This window comes from Typopeltis vanoorti, chromosome 22, assembly GCF_054136105.1.
Source record: "Typopeltis vanoorti isolate ZY-2024b chromosome 22, IOZ_Tvanoo_1.0, whole genome shotgun sequence".
In the NCBI taxonomy this organism is placed as follows: Eukaryota; Metazoa; Arthropoda; class Arachnida; order Uropygi; family Thelyphonidae; genus Typopeltis; species Typopeltis vanoorti.
In genome coordinates this window covers 78,471,712-78,491,254 of record NC_143570.1, presented here as the reverse complement: position 1 = coordinate 78,491,254, position 19,543 = coordinate 78,471,712, and the positions used below count along the sequence as shown (strand labels likewise).

At 37.5% G+C, this 19,543-nt stretch overlaps 1 protein-coding gene across 5 annotated transcripts in view; it reads left to right on the top strand.

Moving 5' to 3' along the window:
- Window positions 1-19,543, top strand: part of LOC150094505 (monocarboxylate transporter 12-like) — a 191,830-nt gene that overhangs the window by 45,788 nt on the left and 126,499 nt on the right. For 4 of the 5 annotated variants that reach the window (XM_090411878.1, XM_090411879.1, XM_090411882.1 and 1 more), the window contains exon 2: window positions 8,355-8,859. In XM_090411878.1, coding sequence (XP_090268004.1) covers window positions 8,628-8,859 — 232 coding nt within the window. In that variant the 5' untranslated portion in view covers window positions 8,355-8,627. Of the gene's footprint in view, window positions 1-8,066; window positions 8,239-8,354; window positions 8,860-19,543 lie in introns of all 5 variants that reach the window. The other variant, XM_090411880.1, reaches the window with a different exon arrangement.

Sequence of the window (19,543 nt, the reverse complement as noted above, 5' to 3'; positions counted from 1 at the left end):
TTAATAAATAGGCTTCTACACAGAGTCGAGTACAATACGCACATCAACATCAACAATGCAACCATATATGCTGCTCCACTAGCGGGTGCCAGTGAAATGACAGTTTCATGTTTCCATGGGGTGTGTGTGCTGTGCGCCGAATTTCAATTACTATTTCAATTCACAAAATAAATGATAAAATGGCCATTTTAGAAAAAAAAATCTAAAGGACAGAGCAGTGAAATAAAGGACGTATGGGGTGTAGGCGAGGCCGTTTTAGCCCTATCTAACTTTTGGAGATTGAATGGGCAGTTCAATCTCCACTGGTAGCCAATCAGAGATAGCTGGCCCAAGGCTATCACTAATTAAGCAGCACACAGTGAAGAGACGGCTAACAAGTTCTCCCATCTTGTGGTATCTAACACTAACACAATTTTTTAATGTCTGAAATAGTGTGGGTTCTACGGTCGATCTTCTTGAGTTTATGGGAAAAAAATCAAGTTTTTGGATAAAAAAAACTCTTGCCCGTGCCAAAGATCAACTAACTTGGGAACTGGTCAAAAACAGGCTTGCAGCTCTTTCTTCGAGTGGTTTAGCGCTGAAGAGTGTAAATACCACTTCCACTGAGTTACACAGATGCTTTACTGTAGCTAAGGGGGAAAAAAGAAAAACATTAAACTTAACATTTTAAATGTATGGATACCTATATGGATATCATAGCATCTCCAGTCTTACTTTTGTTCTTCACAGTTGAAAGCCTTTCCATCGCTGTTATACTAAGGAATCCCACTAAGGATATTAGTAGTGGCCATAACAAGACATGAGAATGGCATAAACATGGAAGATTTTTTTCTTATTTCACCTTTCAAGTTTACACATGGTAATAAGGGAGGCAGGGATTATTCAAATGCTGGATTTGTTGCATGAATTTATTGAAAATGTTGTATGATTGAGAACAAAAAAAAAAAAAAGAATTATTCCTTAAAACGAGATACAAATTTGGGAGCAGTCTAAATAAAACTGCTGGCTTGGTTGGCTGATTGGATAGTGTAACCACGTTCCGACCACCGGTGTGATTTATTTAAAACTTGGCACGTATAAGTCAGCACAATAAATGAACTATTAGAGTTAAGATCAGGGATCGACCAAGCAATACATGAAGTCCGAAGGATGTTTTTAGAGACCTCCAGTTAACAAATGAATGAGCATTCTAAAACTAAATTTACCACCTATTTGTAAAATAACTATCTACAATTGATAAAGATATTATTCTCCGGGAGTCGAAGATTCATCTAGAGAGAAGTTTCTACACCAAATATTACACCGAACTATCACAAGATCCCTACACTTTCGTTATGGAAGGTCTCTCCTGCCTTCACCACTGGATCTAAAATTCCTTCGCAACATTCAGGTAGTGAATTCCAGTTATTCGATACTCTATGTCTAAAAAATTTCTTACTCTTATTCACAGCTTTCAAGGATAATCCCTAGTCCTCCCTCTCCCTTATTCTGCAATTTGAAAAATCTCCCCCACATCCATCCAGTAAATTTTACTCGACAGCAAAAACGCATATCATACCACACTTTTATCTTATAACTGCCAAACTCTGCAGATTGCATGTCCTCATAGCTAACTTTCCAGTCTTGATATCATTTGTGTCAGCTGCCTCTGCAGCCTCCTCAGAATCTCTTCATTCACCCCCCCCCCCCCTCTGCATTATGGTTACTCAGTCTAATCACCATAGTCTACATGTGGTCATCAGGGCCTTATAATACAATTGAACTATTCTATATACATTAATCAATGTCTTTCTTAGTGTTCTCCATTAGCAATACAGCCTTTGAATTTCAAATTACTATCCACTATTACCCGATCAATCCAAGGTTTTCAATTGAAAGGCAAATTAGCCGGTGTGTTTTCCTCTGGAAACTCAGGTTTTTCGTCTCGTATACAAGCAAACCAGCCAAGAGAATACATGCAAATGACATACAAAGTAAACTTATAGAGCTAACCACCTTATCCTGGAATTATGGTTAAGAAATCAAAGATATTTTGGACAGTTATGGATGCATAAGGACTTGTTAAGAACCATAGAAAATTTTACATATATATTTCACGATATTACAAGTAAGGTTCAACTTTGAAATATTCTGGAACTATTCCCCCCCCGTTTTCTTTTTTTTCTACCAACTAGTAGGCTTTACAGTTTTTTTTTAAGAATTTGTGATTCCTTCTTTCTTTGTTTATATTTCTTTATTATCATATGAACTTGTGGTTACATTACTTATCGCCTCTTCTTTTTTATCTACAACTGCTCCAACAGAAAGTGTCAGTTCAGATGGATCAAAGCTCTCAATTTCTTTCCGTCCATAGATTCATTGTACATCATTAGACCGTATGGTCAATCTGCTCCTAGGTGATGCCACACCAGTCATTACCAGATGGTCCTGTTCTGTGCTTTCTTGGAGGCGTCGACCCTCTGAAGACCAGTCACTCCAAACACATCATTCATCCATTTCATTGAGGATCTACTAGTTTCTTTTTTTCCAGGGAATTTGCTATTACTGTTTTGAGAAATTCTCCTTCCATTCTTTCAATATATAAAATTATTTCAACTTTCTTCTATCAGTACTCATAAAGAGTCTCAAAGTTCTACCGATCCTTTATAGCAGGATTTCCCAAACTTCTTACTAAAGTGCAGTCCTATGGTCACCAGTGGAAGTTGTGTAATAGTGTGGTTAGCAAGAATGTTAGGACTAGATGTTTTTCTTGGAGGGTGGTGAAAGGGTGGAGTGAGTTTCCAGAGCTGGTTGTTGCTTCATTAGTAAATGATAAATACAATAGGTATTGTGTAAATAGAGAAGTAATTAAACAGCACGTTTAAGTGTTTCAATATTTTGTCTCTGTTACTGAGACATCTTCAGGATTATAATGTTAAAATTGTAATAACACACACAAAAACACACAAGAAACAATATCTGGAAGGAATGAAATTAGACTATATAAAGACTGAAGTCCAATGAGGGATTGCCCTCTGTGGCTGCTGTTGGCTAGCTTTAGTTGGGCAAGAGGCCTAAGAATTAAAGTTTCTGAAATCTTGGGAAGTTTAACAAAACCATCCTTATTAAGATTAGGCTTTTTTTTTAAACCTGTTACTGGTTCTAAAAAGAGTCTTTCAAGTTTGTATTTATTGTGATGGAGCATAGTATTCTTCCATCTCATTCTCTGCAAAGTATTCAAGGCATGGGCAGCTAGATCTGACCATTGTTGTGACAGCAGATGACAATGCCTTAATATAAGCAAATCTCCCAGCCTGACCATAATGTGATAGGTTACAAGAACAAGAAACCTTGTAAATATATGGAACAGAGAGGGGAAGAAGTTTTCCTTAGTAGAGCAGAGAAGGATAGCTAGTTTCAAATGAGACTTGGAACCAGTGTAGAAATTCTATTTTTTTTAAATTCTGACTATATTTTCTGAAGTGCCACTGATATATGGAATAATAATGGCATTGTTGACAAGGATGTGAGGAGGTGGAAGAGGCAAATAATTTGTAGATCTTTTTGACATTTATTTTATTTATTTATTCTTAGCAAAATCAGCTACAGGTCAATGTCCAGACCAGAAAGCCAATCCAGGGTCTCATTTGTCACCTTGTGGATATCGTGGAGGCCACCACAATGAAATTAGTGGTGGAAGAGGCAAATAATTTGTAGATCTTTTTGACATTTATTTTATTTATTTATTCTTAGCAAAATCAGCTGCAGGTCAATGTCCAGACCAGAAAGCCAATCCAGGGTCTCATTTGTCACCTTGTGGATATCGTGGAGGTCACCACAATGAAATTAGTGCCTTGGGCAGTCACTCACAATATGAGTAATCATTTGGGCCACAGGAGAACGGTCACAATAAGGGTGGTCTGATAGTCTCCATTTATGCAGTAGCTAGCCACATCTGCCCTGGTTAATTCTGATCATGTTGATAGATGACCAAATCCTCCTAGGAAGGACAAAACCAGGCTGCAGAGCACAGGAATCTACAACCAGGAAACCGTTTGTTGGAAGATTGTTGGACTAGGGTTCTCTCCACACGTCAGGTGTTGATGGTAAGGCGGCTGAAGAGAGTTCATCCATGGACCAGAAAGGGTTTCTTGATTTTATGTGGGCTAGGTGGATTTATGAGATTCTGGTGCAGGATCAGGAGCAGGTTGCTCATTACTTTATTTTTGGCATTGTAACCATTGGACAAGAAAGTTTGGCAAATAAAGGAAATAATGTTACATTGCCAAAGAGATTTACAAATTTTTTGTCCCTTCCACCTCCTCACTTAAACAGACTAGCAGCATGGACAAAAGTAAATGGCTGCCAGTTTAATGTGGCCAAGCGTAAGGCCACATTGCACTTTGGGGAAAAAGAGGTTACAAGCTGTATGCTATGTTGATGGAATTGAACTGCAAGAAACTGATGAGGTTTTGGGACTTGGGGATGATTGTGGATAGGGAGTTGAAGTTTAACCACCTTACCGGCCATTATGGATCAAATATGCATCATCATACGCTTCGTATCCATCATATATTTCTATGCAATATCAATGGTGTTGCAATTTTAATATGCACTTCACATCCATGGTAACTTGGATGTATATATACGTCTTGGCCGGTAGCGTGGTTAAAGGACATATTGCAAAGGTAGCCAAAACAGCACATCAGATTACATTGTTGTTGACACTAACCAGCTGGGATAGGGAAGTTATTGTTCCCCTTTAGAAGGCTTTAATAAGGCCACATCTAGTCTGCTCTGTGTAGATCTGGTTACCTGGATGCTGTGGGAATGAAGAAGTAGTGGATATTAGTTTATTTGGTTTATTTCGATTTACAGCTCAAGAGCTATGAGGTCAGTATATTATGTATATTAATACATAATATACATAATACCCTGTTCTGAGAGACAAAGAATCCAAGTTTCCAGGAGAAAAAATTCTCTACCTCCATATGAGACCAGAGGTCTCATACATTGTGTCCTAGATGGGATTTGAACCCAGGTCTTTCCAACCTGTGGATACTGATTGAGCTACAGAGGCTCCCAGAAGTAGTGGAAAGGATCCAGAGGTGAGCGGAAAAGGTTGTGGCAGGTCTATGGAATGCTCCCAATTAGAACAGACTGAAAGTCTGTAGGCTTCATAGACTCGCTGATAGGCAAAAAAGAGGAGCCATGATGGCCTGGTTGGCCAAGTGGTTAGCGTATCCGCTGTCCAGTGAAAAGGCTGTGGGTTCGAATCCCACATGAGCATGGATGTTTGTGATTGTCTGTGAAAATATTAGTGGTAGTGGTGGGCAGTAGATGGCATTGGTGTAGTTGCAGTTCGTTGTACTTGGTGGATTGAGTGGTAGACAGAGAATTGTAGAGTAGGCGCCCTCCCTCGATGAGTCTTTGGACTCCATGGAGGTGTCACATAATAATAATAATAACAATAATAATATAAGTTATTAAAAGAGATTTAGAGGATTAATACTCAAGACTTTTTTTCAGTACATGGCCTAACATGCTCGCCAAGCAAGAGTGTTAGGACTAGATTTTTTGGTTGCAGTATGGGTGGAACAGGTTGCCAGAGGTAGTTGTGAGTGTTTCACCAGTGAAAAAGTATAATGTGAGGTATGATAAGTATTGTATGAATAATGGTCCTTTGGTTGGAAAGACTTGGATCTTTCCGTCCATGACATGAGAAACCTTTATCTGGTCTAAATACAAAATTAATAACGGAAAAACTCACGTAAAAAGATTATTTAATAGTATAATTTTCGGCTGCGTGTCACAGGCAGTAGGGATAGGAATGTGCATTATTTCTTCTGTATTTAAAGAGGAAGACATATCAAAACTACTCAAAACTCTTTTGATGAAGGAATTCTTATATCCATTAGATAGAAAGGAAGAAATAATATATTGTAATTCTTTCTGTAATAAATTGTCTGATGAACAAAAGGAGTGGGCCCGATGAACCAGTGTTTTAATGGTAACCTACATTTCTCAGTCTATAGAAAGAAGACTCATACAGGCCATTATATCCATGCTGAATTTCATCACCATCCCAGTCAAAAGACAGGAACTATTAAAACACTGGTTCATCGGGCCCACTCCTTTTGTTCTTCAGACGATCTATTACAGAAAGAACTGCAATATATAACTTCTTCCATTCTATCTAATGGTTATAAGAATTGCTTCATTAAAAGAGCTTTGAGTAGTTTTAATATGTCTTCCTCTTCAAATACAGAAGAAATAACGTGCATTCCTATCCCTTATATACAAGGCATTAGTGAATGTATAGCAAAAGTTTTAAAACCACTGAATATTTTTGTTGCCTTTCGACTGTTCAGAAAAATCTCCACCTTTCTCACTTCTCCTAAGGACAAGCTTCCACATCTTAATTATCCAGGTGTCTACCAGATTCCTTGCTCTTGTGGATTATCTTATTTCGGACAAACAGGAAGATCTGCCTCTATTCGGCTAGAAGAACACCAGTCTTATATTCAATACCTTGAATCTGAACAGTCTGGACTGGCAGAACATGCCATCATCATTAGACATAGAGTTCATTGGAAAAAGACAAGAGTCCTTCACAAAAGTTGGTTCCTCATGGAATGGCTTTATAAAGAAACATGTGAAACTTTACTTCTGTCCCCTTTATGGGAGATAGTACTTTATAAATCAGCTAATCTTTCCTAACTTTTTATTGTATATATAATTTTTTTTTTAGTTAGGAAATTTATTGACCTTTTTAGTTTTCTTACATTAGCTACTTAGGTGGCATTTTTTGGAAATGTCAGTTATTGTTTAATTTTAGCTTAAAATGTACTGAAGATGCCTGTGACACGCAGGCAAAAATTATACTATTAAATAATCTTTTTATGCGAGTTTTTCCGTTATTAATTTTGTATTTATATGTCTGCTCACAGTATTCCCTAATTAAAACAAAAAACTTTATCTGGTCTCTTTCAACTAAACGTGAGTTAGCTGGTCTCATATAGAGGTATAGGATTTTTCACCCAGAAACTCGGGATTTTCATCCCTCAGAACCGGCAGACTGGCCAATGAACACACACAGATCTATAGTTATAAAATACATACTTAATCCCTCACTAGGAGGGCTCAACCAGTCCTAAGGGACGGTTTAGGAATGGGGAAACCCCCATACAAATAAATAAATAAATAAAGTGTTTGATTTCACACCATTGCAGAAAATTTTACTGCAGATTTTTGGTAACCAGTTGAAGTGCAAATTATATACTTCAACTGTTGCTGTCTGAATGCTGTATATATTGTGCATATAAATACTCATAATTTTTAAACGATATTTTTTCTTGACCACAGAAGCTATGTAAGTTGACTATTTGGGAAATGTTGATCAAGTATCTGAGAAAAAAAAAATACAATTTGAAAACTCTTAAGATCTCCAAACAACTTCCATCCTTTCTTTAAATATGCTGTAGTTTACAATATCCCATGCTCATGTGGTTTAAGTTACATCAGCCAAACTTTTGAGATAAGACAGGGAGAACACGTTGGATATGTCAAAAACAACAGATAACATATATCAGGCTTATCTTCTCATTTCTCCACAACCAACCATGTCATTGAATGGAATAAAAATTGTATTCCTTACATAGAAGAGGATTACCGTTCTCGTATTTTTAAAGAAGCCACAATAGTCGCTCGTTCTGTAGAAAATCTTAATAGGAACCAAGGTTCAATCTTATCTGAGATCTGGAAGACCCTAATTAGATCTCTAAACACACAAGAAATGAACTTTAGTACCAACTATAAAACGTTCATAACAACAACAAGTGAAATCATGTACGTGCCACACGTGTATTGTACACGTTCAGTGTTGTTTTGTAATTTATAATTAGAATTCTGTTAATGTCTAGTCTGTAACATGTTTTGTTAGCTTTAATTCCTATCATCAGTCTTGTATCCTGAAGATGCCAACAGCTCAAGTTGGTGAAACTAGTTGGTATTAAAAGAGTTTTTTCTCAAATACTTGATCAACATTTCCCAAATAGTCAATTTACATACTCATAATTTTATTATAGCAGCAAGAGTTATATAGAAAATGGATTTCTACTTCTTTAAGACAGTGTATGACTATTAAGATCATGCACCAAAATGATGAATGGGCAGGCACCCATTTATGATATCATTTTGAAATACTGGACAAAAAGCTGATTTTAAAAGAAAATGGAAACTGATTTCTCCAAGAAAATTGTGAGTACATATACTAACCACTATTAGAAGTAAAAATGATTCTGAAATTAAAAAACAAATAAATAGTTTATATTTTTCCAAAAATACATTACGTTTTATTTATTTAATTTTTTCAGAATGATTAAAAGTTTGAAGATCGTGGTCACAATTACAGGACAACAAGACTCCCATTCGCTCATCATATATAGTAAAAGGAATTGGCGAAATTTATATCCCTGGACAGACATTATATTATTTCTTCAGTGATCCGTCATCTGAACGGATTGAATGATTGAAATTCTTTCTCCTCTTGTCTAGTTTGTCACTTCTTGTGACTTCACTTTTTTCCAGTATATTACATTAGGAATCTTCATTTTTCCTGAGCTCAAATAAAAAAAAAAATTAAAAAAATGACAAATTCCAAGAAAACAAAGGATTGTCAAAATGAGAAGGAATGGTCTATACCTGATGGTGGATGGGGATGGGTAGTGGTATTTTCATCTTTCATGATCCATGTCATTGCTGATGGAGTTACTTATACGTTTGGTATCTTTTACATGGAGTTCCTAAAATACTATCAAGAAAGCAAGGGTACCACTGCTTGGGTTGCCTCCATCATGGTTGGCACCACTTTCTGCATTGGTAAGTTCACCAAGTTTTCATTAATTTTTATTTGTATGCCTGTAATTTCATATTTAGTCACCACATGGTCAACGAAAAGTAATCACATTCAGTTATAAAATATGGCAAATGCGGAGAAAAGTCTGTAATTATTATCATTCAAAAGAAACATCTAATATAAATATTCTGTTTATATTGGATGTTCTTTTTCATTAGCTGATTTTGAAGTTATTCATAAAGTGTTTCTTATACAACATTAGCCTTTGTTGAATTTTGCCTTAATTCCTCACCGAATGAAATTGAAATATTTACTGAAACAATATTATCTTCTTCTTCTTCATGTAGCTTCCTCAGTGAGAGGGTGCAGCACCATGTCCTTCCAGTTCTCTCTCTCTCTCTCTGTTGGTGACTTTCCTTTTTGTTTCTGCATAGCCATATGATCCTGTCCATGATCTTATATTTTCAAGCCATGTCCTTCGTTTTTTGCTTCTTGATCCTTTTCCCATAATTTTTCCTTCTAAAACTGTTAGTATTCTCTGTCCTGCAGAATATCTCAGTACATGTCCTGCCAATCTCATCTTTCTCTGGATCATTTCCTAATAAAGATCTCTGTGTTCTCATTCTCTGTAGGACATCTGTATTTGTTACATGTTCTGTCCATGGGATTTTCAGAGCTCTCCTATAGTACCACATTTCAAAGCCCATTATCTGTTGTCTTACTCTCTTCTTGAATATCCAGGTCTCACTTCCATATATGAAAACTGGCCACACTAATGTTCTTATCATTCTTTTTTTTTATCTCGATACCCACAGAACTACTGAGCAGATGTTTATTTTTCCAGAATGCATCTTTAGCTATGGCTGTTCTTATTTTTATTTCTTTATCTTGCTTTCCATCTGCAGTAAAGTAGGTGCCCAAATATTTATATTCTGTTGTATGTTCAATTTTCATATTGTTTATGAATATATCCTGTTCGGATCTGTTTTCTTTTGAGATTTTCATAAATTTGGTCTTTTTTTGCATTCATATCTAATCCAAATTCTTTATCTTCTTCAATTAGTAGCTGCAGTAATTTAATTAATTTATTTCTGTTTTCTACTATTATAATGGTATTATCAGCATACCTAAGATTGTTGTAATTTATTCCATTGATACTAATTCCTGTTTTTTGTTTTTCAATCTTTTTCATCACTGTCTCATTATAAATATTAAATAAATTTGGTCAAAGGATTCAGATGTAGCATTATTACATTCCATCAATGATGCATCTGAAAGATAAATTTTGTGTAGTTAGTCTGTTATAAATGACTTGTATAATTTCATTATGTTAATATTTCACTCTTAATATTTTTAAGGGATTTGATTGTGTCTGAAATTGAGGCTTTCTTACCAAACTACTGTTTTGTAGTTTCCCTCGTGTTCTTTGTGATTGGATTTCCAGTTTTCTCTGTTGTCATTTATTGTGTCATAGTTAATAATTTCCCCTCACCAAATTTCTTTAATTCTGGAGCACTCCATGGTTCTGTGCTTTCACCCATGCTCTTCTTTGTTATCGACATCAGTGTCCTTCTTTCTCTCTCTCTCTCTCTTTGACCTCAAGTTCTATCCATAGTTTTGTAGTACTCGAATGATTCATGCTTCAGGATCTTCCATAACCAATATGTATCTTAGATGTTGATCTCCTTACCACTCTCAGGTGAGGTTGAAGATGATCTTGTGAATTTTAATGCTTTCAAAACACGGTCCTATGTTATTTCCTGGAAGAAAGGCCTTATTTTATTACTTTGTCATCGCCAAACTGAAACCTTTTGGTTCTTCACTCGCTTACCAGTATAAAAGGAGGCACTTCACAATCACGTCACCAAGTCAACAGTTGGTGACGGGATTGTGAAGTGGAAACATGAAGACACAAACACAACAAAACCACGTTTGGGTAGGCCACATTTAATGACAGACAGGGACCGTCAAGCTTTGAAGAAAGTAGTTCATAGAAATCACCAGACATTGAGTGAAACAATCACCCAGGAGTTCTGAAGTTCTACTAACTGTCCACCTAGCATCATAACTGTGCATCGAGATTTAAGAGGAATGGGTTTCCATGGTCATGCAGCTGCCCATAAACCAAACATTTCTCTTGTGAATGCTAAGCACCACATGCAGTGGTGTAAAGAGCATCTCCACTGGACATTGGACAACTGGAAATGTGATTTGGAATGATGAATCACGCTTTTCCATGTGGCAGTTCGATGGGAGGGTCTGGGTGTGGTGAATGCCTGGAGAACAATTCCTGCAAGCATGTGTAGTGCCAACAGTGAAATTTGGAGGAGGTAGTTTGGGTTTACAGTGTGGGTTTTTGTTTTCATGGAATGGACTTTGTCCTCTTGTAACACTACACAGAAATCTAAATGCGGAAGGGTACCAGGACATTTTGACAAGGGTCAAAATGTCCTGGTACCCTTCTGGTACAATGCCACCTGGCATAAAGCATGGTGTGTGAGGGAATGGTTTGTGGACAGTGAACTAGCCGGCCCAGATCCCTGACCTGAATCCCATAAACACCTTTGGGATGAATTAGAACGCTGACTTGACTCCAGACCCCAACAACCAACATCATGAACTGCTCTGGCTACAGCTCTTCAGGAAGAATGGGTTGCCATTCCTCCAGAGATGTTCCGATATCTGGTAGAAAGTATTAATGTCCACTACTGGAAAGCGCATCACAGGGAAAGTCTGATTACAGTTTCAAGTAGGTGTCTTTTAATTTTGATCAGATAGTGTATAAAAAAAGGAAAATAAAACTGAATGTGAAAAATATTCGTAATTTATCAATTTCTTATGCAAATTTAAACTTTAAATTATAATTAACTAGTTAACCTTGTCAGTTGCACCATTTATTCATCTGTGGTATTCCATAGTGCTTTATTAACCTTTCCTTTCCAGTTAATAACACAACTCCATTCGGAATGGGATATTATTGTAAAAATAGTTAATGTAGGAAATAAATAAAAACAAAGTAAATTCAAAATTAATATCTTCTTTATTTACAAAGAAATAATATTAGCGTAACTTATGATATTGCATTGGTGTAACTCTGTGTGTGTGTGTGTGTGTGTGTGTGTGTGTGTGTGTGTGTGTGTGTGTGTGTGTGTGTGTTTTGCAAGCACTACACACAGTTTTGCATTTCTGCACTATTCGCCTGAAGTTACACTTAGGTTCAAGTCTAGTCGCTGACTGAAGGAACTCTTATTCCTCCAGTATGACACACAGTCGCAGGCAAATGTCTTTTAAGGCCTTCGTAGTGCAATTGGAAGAACGATGGTATGTTGTGCCCTTCAATTGGAAAAGGCCTAAGTTCGAGTCTCATCATGACATGATGAATCTTCATATGGACTTTTTCAATCGAAGGTGAGTCAGCCGACCTCATACGGAGGTAGCAGGGTTTTTTCTCTCGGAAACTCGGGTTTTTCATCCCGCATACAGACAAATCGGCCCTTCAGAACATGCAATTTACAGACAAAAATACTGGCTGTGGTGGTGGTGGTGATGGGCAGTAGGTGGCACTGATGTAGATGATTGGTAGTAGAGGTTGGGTGTAGTGGTGGAGACGGAGAGTTGTACAATAGGTGTCCTCCTGTGATGAGTCTTCGGACTCCTTGGAGGTGTCACGAAAATAATAAAAATAATAATAAAAACTAAAACTTATGTTCTGAATAAAAAAAAGCCCACAAACTTAACATTAGACAAAGAACATAAGCATCAAACAAGATTTTTTATTTCTTCTCTTCAAGATCACAGGATTTGATGAGAACAAACAAAAGCAGCTAACTTCAAACTCAAGCGCAGTTTCTTCCTCTCTCAACTGTAGCCACTATTGAAATATAATTAACTCTTACTTGTCTTCATCTGAAAAAAAAAAGTGCATAACCTTTCTTGAGTTAAATAATATTTCTTCTTTCATGTCTTGTTTAACATATCAGTTCCTTTATATAATTCTTTGGAATAGAAAGATAATTTTAACATCCCCTTTTTTATTCTGAAAACTTCTTCCTTATCCTTGAGTACCAAAAGTTCATTTCTTCTGAGTTCACAATGCTTAACTATATTAAGCAACTGACCATTGCTTTGGAAGAAATTATATAATTCTTCTTATCACTTTTATCTACATTTCATCTCAACTTCCTTTAAAAAAAATGCACTTTTGTTAATTTTGGGAGAAATGTATGTTTCCTTTATAACTCTGTTTTCCACTTTTTTTTTTTTAAAGTTAAGAAATCCTTTCTTTTAAACCGTGTTTTTGTTTCTACCTTAAACTTCTAACTTTCAGAACATATTTTGTTCTAATCAATAGCTATTCTGTTTTCCTCTCTTGCTATATCACCTTCCTCTTCTGAAGTACAAACTTTGCACAAGCACACTACTGTATGATATTGCAAATAACAATGTGGTGAGATGAAAACAAAATCATTGCTTGTGTAAACAAAACTACAGTTCTTTATTAGCATGAACTGTAAACTTTACAGAAAGTTCAAAATTTTCTTCTCTCAATTTGTTTAAGTTACATAATTAAAACTAAATTTAAGGTGAGTCCTTTTAACTTGCTTGATACTAATAAAATTAAACAGTTTGCGACAGGCTATAATTATGCAAAACTTTATTTTATACAAAACATTATTAAAGAAATTTCTAATTTTCAAGAATGCATTATCATATTACATTTAGTGAAATGTTTACACATTTAATTAAAGTAAAAGTTAACCTTCCTGTTTATTTTTGTTTATTTATTTATTCAAAATTGGCTTGTTGCTTCACAAAAAAATAAGACATCCATCTACTCATTAAATATCATCAGAGGCTGTATGGTCACTCCTTTCCTTGGAGATGTTCCACACGAGTCTTCGCCTGGTAGTCCTGTCATATGCTTTTCTTGAGATGTCAACTCTCTGAAGATCAGTCACACCAGATCTCATCGAATGTCTTCCCTGCCACTTTCTCTTTTTCAGGAACTTTATCTTCTCTTACTGTTTTGAGAAGTTCTTCTATTATTTCAATGTGCCCAAAGTATTTCAGCTTTCTTCTGTCAATATCTTTAAGGATCCTTATGTTCTGCCAATCTTTTCCAGTGCCTATCCATTTGACCACCTTTCAGTATATGATATCTTCAACAGCCTTCTGTAACACCACATCTCAAAAGCAATTATCCTTTTGCTATCAGACATTGTAATTATTATTATTATTATTATTATCATTATTACGGGCAACTTTAAGGAGTCCTTAGACTCATCGAGGGAGGCCCTAACATCATGTCAAGAACAACTATTCGACATTCACACAGTATCTATCATACCTTGCCTTGAACTCATTCACAGTCATGGCACCCACAGCAGACTCTGGCAGTTTATTCCACTCATTCACCACTCTCCAAGTAAAAAACCTAGCTCTAATATCCTTGCTAACCACACTCTTGCCCAGCTTCCATGCCCCTAGTCCTCTCACCACCAGTCCTATTCACAAAAATATCTTCTGAATTAATCTTATAGAAACCCTTCAGTAATTTGAATGTCTCAATCATATCACCCCTTTTCTGCCTATCAACCAATTTCTGCAACCCACAAATCTTCAACCTGTTCTCATAAGGTTCATTCCATAGACCTGCTATCATCTTGGTCACTCGTCTCTGAATCCTTTCCTCCTCCCTATCAAGAAAAAACCCTGGCACCCAAATCTGGGCACAGTAGTCTAGATGGGGTCTTATCAAGGCTCGATACAGAGGAACAATAACCTGTTTGTCTCTGTTTGTTAAAGTATTTTTCAGCAACCAAGTGATTTGATGAGCTGATTTAACCACTTTTGCAATGTGCCCCCTAAACTTCAACTCCCTATCTACTTTCCCTGGCCTCGTCAATCTCCTGGAGTACGGTTCCACCAATGTGATCTACTGCTGCTAATCTATTCACCCCAAAATGCATAACCTTGCACTTTGCCACATTAAATTGACATCCATTCTCCTTAGCCCAGTCCTCCAAACTATCCAAATCATCTTGCAAAAATTTTGATATTCTGTGCACTCACTAACTCTACCCAACTTTGCATCATCAGCAAACAAATGAACACTTCCTCGCAGATCCTATCCTATATCGTTAATGAATAAATTGAAAAGTAGTGGTCCAAGAACAGAACCCTGCAGCACACCACTAGTCACAGGCCGTCTTTTGGATCTACTCCTGAATAAACCACTTTCTGATATCTCTCCATCAACCACTCTCTTATCCATCTCACCAACCCTATATCCATCTCCATATGCTGCAGTTTGCTGATTAGAATTCCATGTGGTATCCTGTCAAAGGCCTTAGCAAGGTCCAGTAGAATCACTGCCCTTATCCAGTTTAGCCGTCACTGTGTTATAAAACGTGAGCAGGTTACTGAGGCATGATCTACCCTTCACAAAACCATGGTGTCCCCCGATACAGTATCCCATTTTCATCTATCCAATCTTGTATTTTCCTCTTGACTTCTCTCCAAGACCTTGATAATGATTCCTGTTATGCTGATTGGCTGGTAATTTTCAACAGCAGCCTTGGAACCACCTTTATGCAGCGCAACTATTTTCCACTCTTTCCACCCCCTCGGGACTAACCCAGACCCGAGACTCAAATTAAACAAAATGGTCAAGGGCACTGACAATTCTTTAGCTGCTTCACATACGACGTGAGCTAGTATACCATCCAATCCCACAGATGTATTGACATTGAGGTTTTGTAATAGACTATTCACCTCCACTTCATTCACCACCATTTCCGTATAAACTGTTAGTTCCTTCATTCCTGCAATGTCACCACCTGGATGTCATACTCTTGCAAAGTGCTCACTCAGTAATTCAACTATATCAACTGATTCAGGTATCTCCCTACCATCGGCATTCTTTAAAACCATTCTGCCATATACATTTTTTTTTTTACTTGCAACATATCGAAAAAACTGTTAATGTTCTTTCATAATCTGCTTTTGCTTTTCTTACCACACTCGTTACCCTTCTGGCCTGCACTTTATATTGTTCATGTGCTTGCTGCTGGTCACCTTTCTCCTTAAATTCTTCCACAGTTGTTTCATTTTTTGCAGCTCAAGCTTAATGGTGTTATTCATCTATTTAATCCCTACTTGATTTATTATTCGGACTCTAGGTATACAGTCAGCCATTGCCTCATGCAAATACTTCTTAACCGCCTCCCATGCACTATCGACATCCAGCCCTTGCAGTTTTACATGCCATGGCACTGAACCAATCAAACTCCTAAGCTTGTCATACTTACCAGCTCGATAATTCCACATATACCCTGTCTTAATTGTATCTTCCACACCTTTAGCCACCTCCCAAGTCATGACTCTATGATCACTCTCACCAATTGGTGGCAACATGGTCATATTTGGTAATCATCAGCATACCTAAGATTACTGATCAATCTGCCACATATCCTAATTCCTGTGTTAAGCTCATTCAATTCTGCATGCATGATGTCCTCAGCATAGATACTTAACAGGTGAGGAGAAAGTAGGCTTAATTGGCTAACTCCCTTTTCAACCTGAAACTAATGAGTTACCCAACACCTCTTCTTACCAAGGCTTCTTGCTGACTGTACAAGTTAGCTATCACCCTGATAATGTGTTGAGGAAAAACCCATTATTTTCATTGCTCCCCACAGTTTCACATGCTGAACAGTCAAAAGCTTTAGAGTAGTCTATGAAACACATTGCCCTAGGGAGTTGGAATTCTTTATACTTTTCTGTGATCTGTCTAAAGCGAAAGATCTGATCAATGGTGGAAGTTTTGTTTACACTTGGTTAGACTATAATAAATTTATTTTAATCCTTTATCCAAGTGTAAGCAAACAAAGTTTACCCCTGAAGTATCTTCAGGACTGAGGCAACTTGTGGTAAAGGTGGACCAACCTCTCATCATTCCTTGTCTTAGTATCTTCCATAATGCAAAGCACATCTCCTTGCTGACATGTATAATGCTATGCATTAAGGGAAGGGCCACTACCCAGACCAGTTTCAACCTTTATTGAGGACTTGTCAGTGGGAGCCAGACCCAGAGAAGATGTGCTTTGCATTATGGGAGATACAAAGACAAGGAGTGATGAGAGCTTCGTCCACCTTTACTGCGAGTTGCCTCAGTACTGAAGATACTTCAGGCATAAACTTTGTTTTCTTACACTTGGATAAAGGATTAAACTAAAATTATTATAGTCTAACCAAGTGGGGGAAAGAACTTCCAACATCTTTCTCTAAATCCAGAGTAATTTAATAATAAGGTGAGACACCTTTTGGCAACTCATATAGGTAAATATGACTTGTCCATTGCTTGCACCTTAGTATCACCACTTCTGAGTCTGGCTCCCACTGATGAGACCTCAATAAAGGTTGAAACCGGTTGGAAGCTTGGATGATGGATGACAATGCTGTAGCCCATGAAGTTTAAACTGAGGCTCAGCTGTTGCTGTCACCCAGGTCCTGGGTGGGGAATAATAAATGGCAGTGCTGTAGCTCATGAAGTTAACTGAGGCACTGCTATTGCTGTTATCCCTCAGATGACATATGAGCAAATGAGCGGCTCTGCTCGGTGGTGGGGTGAGCCTGCCATGGGTAGAGCCAACGCTGAGAGTTCTTCTCAGTGGCAGGGTGAGCTTGTTACTGAGGGGAACAACACTGAGTTTTTGGAGTTCGACCTGTACTTGAACATTCAATAAAGGTCGAAACCTGTTGGAAGCTTGGGTGATGAATAGCAATGCTGTAGCCCATGAAGTTTTAACTGAGGCTCGGCTATTGCTGCCACCCAGGTCCTGGGTGGGGGTAATGAATGAAAATGCTGTAGCCCATGAATTTAACTGAGGCATGGCTGTTGCTGTTACCCCTCAGATGACATATGAGCAAATGAGTGGCTCTGCCCGGTGGTGGGGTGAGCCTACCATGGGGTAGAGCAAATGCTGAGAGACTGGTAGGGTGAGCCTGTTACTGAGGGAAACAACACTGAGTTTTTGGAGTTTGACCTATTCAATAAAGGTTGAAACTGGTCTGGGTAGTTGCCCTTCCCTTAATGCATAGCATTATACATGTCTGCAAGGAGATGTGCTTTGCATTATGGGAGATACTAAGACAAGGAGTGATGAGAGCTTGGTCTACCTTTACCATGAGTTGTCTCAGTCCTGAAGATAATTCAGGTGCAAACTATGTTTGCTTACACTTGGATAAAGGATTAAACTAAATTTATTATCTGATCAATTGTACCCTTACTTTTCCTAAAACCTACTTGTTCCTCAGCCATCTACTTCAACTTTAGCCTTAGTCCTAATTTAGAATAATCTTTAATAAAATCTTGCTTGCATGAGTGATTAAACTAATAGTTCTATAGTTCTTGCAATCCTTTATATCTCCCTTCTTGTATAATGGTATGAAAACAGACTTCTTCCAGTCTCTATGCCATGATCCTGTCTCCCATATCCTTGTAATTAATTTTGGATTAATTACAAGGATAATATGGATTGAAGTTCATCTCACAGATGTTATCATGGTTTGTGGTATTTGCAGTGGAAATACATTCAGGTAATATTATTATTATTATTATTATTATTATTATTATTATTATTATTATTATTATTGGTATCTCCATGGAGGCCGTAGACTCATTGCAGGAGACCCAAACTGTCGAAACAATATCTATCATATCTCTTCTTGAATGCATTTACAGACGAACTCACAACCTAGACAGGCAATGCATTCCACTCATTCACCACCCTCCAGGAAAAAAACCTTGTTCTCACACCCTTATTGAGCACACTTTTCCTTAATTTCCAGGGATGACCTCTTGTTCTTCCATCACTATCACACAGCTGAAACATTTCCCCTACATCAATCTTATAAAAACCCTTTAGTGATTTAAATGTTTCTATCATATCCCCTCTTCTCTGCCTATCAACCTCTGCAATCCACAAGCTCTCAATCTATCAATGTAGGGAGCATTTTTTACATTACTCACCAATTTAGTCACTCTCCTCTGAACCCTCTCCATAACTTCCTCATCTCCAAATAATCCAGGTGACCAGATCTGAGCACAGCAATCCAAATGTGGAAGTATCAACGCTTTATAAAGGGGAATAATAACCTCTTTATCTCTGGATGTCAGTGTGTTCCTTAACAACCAAGTAATCCTATGTGCAATCTTGGACACCTTGGCAATGTGTCCTCTGAACTTCATCTCCCTATCTACCAACACCCCTAAATCCCTAGCCTCATCAATCTCTTGGAGCACTGTTTCATGAATATAGTACACAGCTGGTAATCTTTTAATCCCCCAATGCATAACTTTACATTTTTCCACATTGAAGTGAGATCCATAACCTTTTTCCCATTTTGCCAGCTTATTTAAATCATCCTACAAACTCTCAACATCAGCTTGATTTTTTATTGTGCTACCCAACTTTGCATCATCGGCAAACAACTGAATATCTCCCTGTATGCCTTTCCTATATCATTTATGTACAAATTAAACAACAATGGCCTAAGCACAGAGCCCTGAGGCACACCACTGGTCACCTGCCTCATCCTGGACTCTGCTCCTGGATACACTTCTGGTACCTCTCCCTTCTGGTATCTCTCCCTGAGCCATTCTCCTACCCATATCACCAGTTTAGTATCCATCCCCATCCGCTC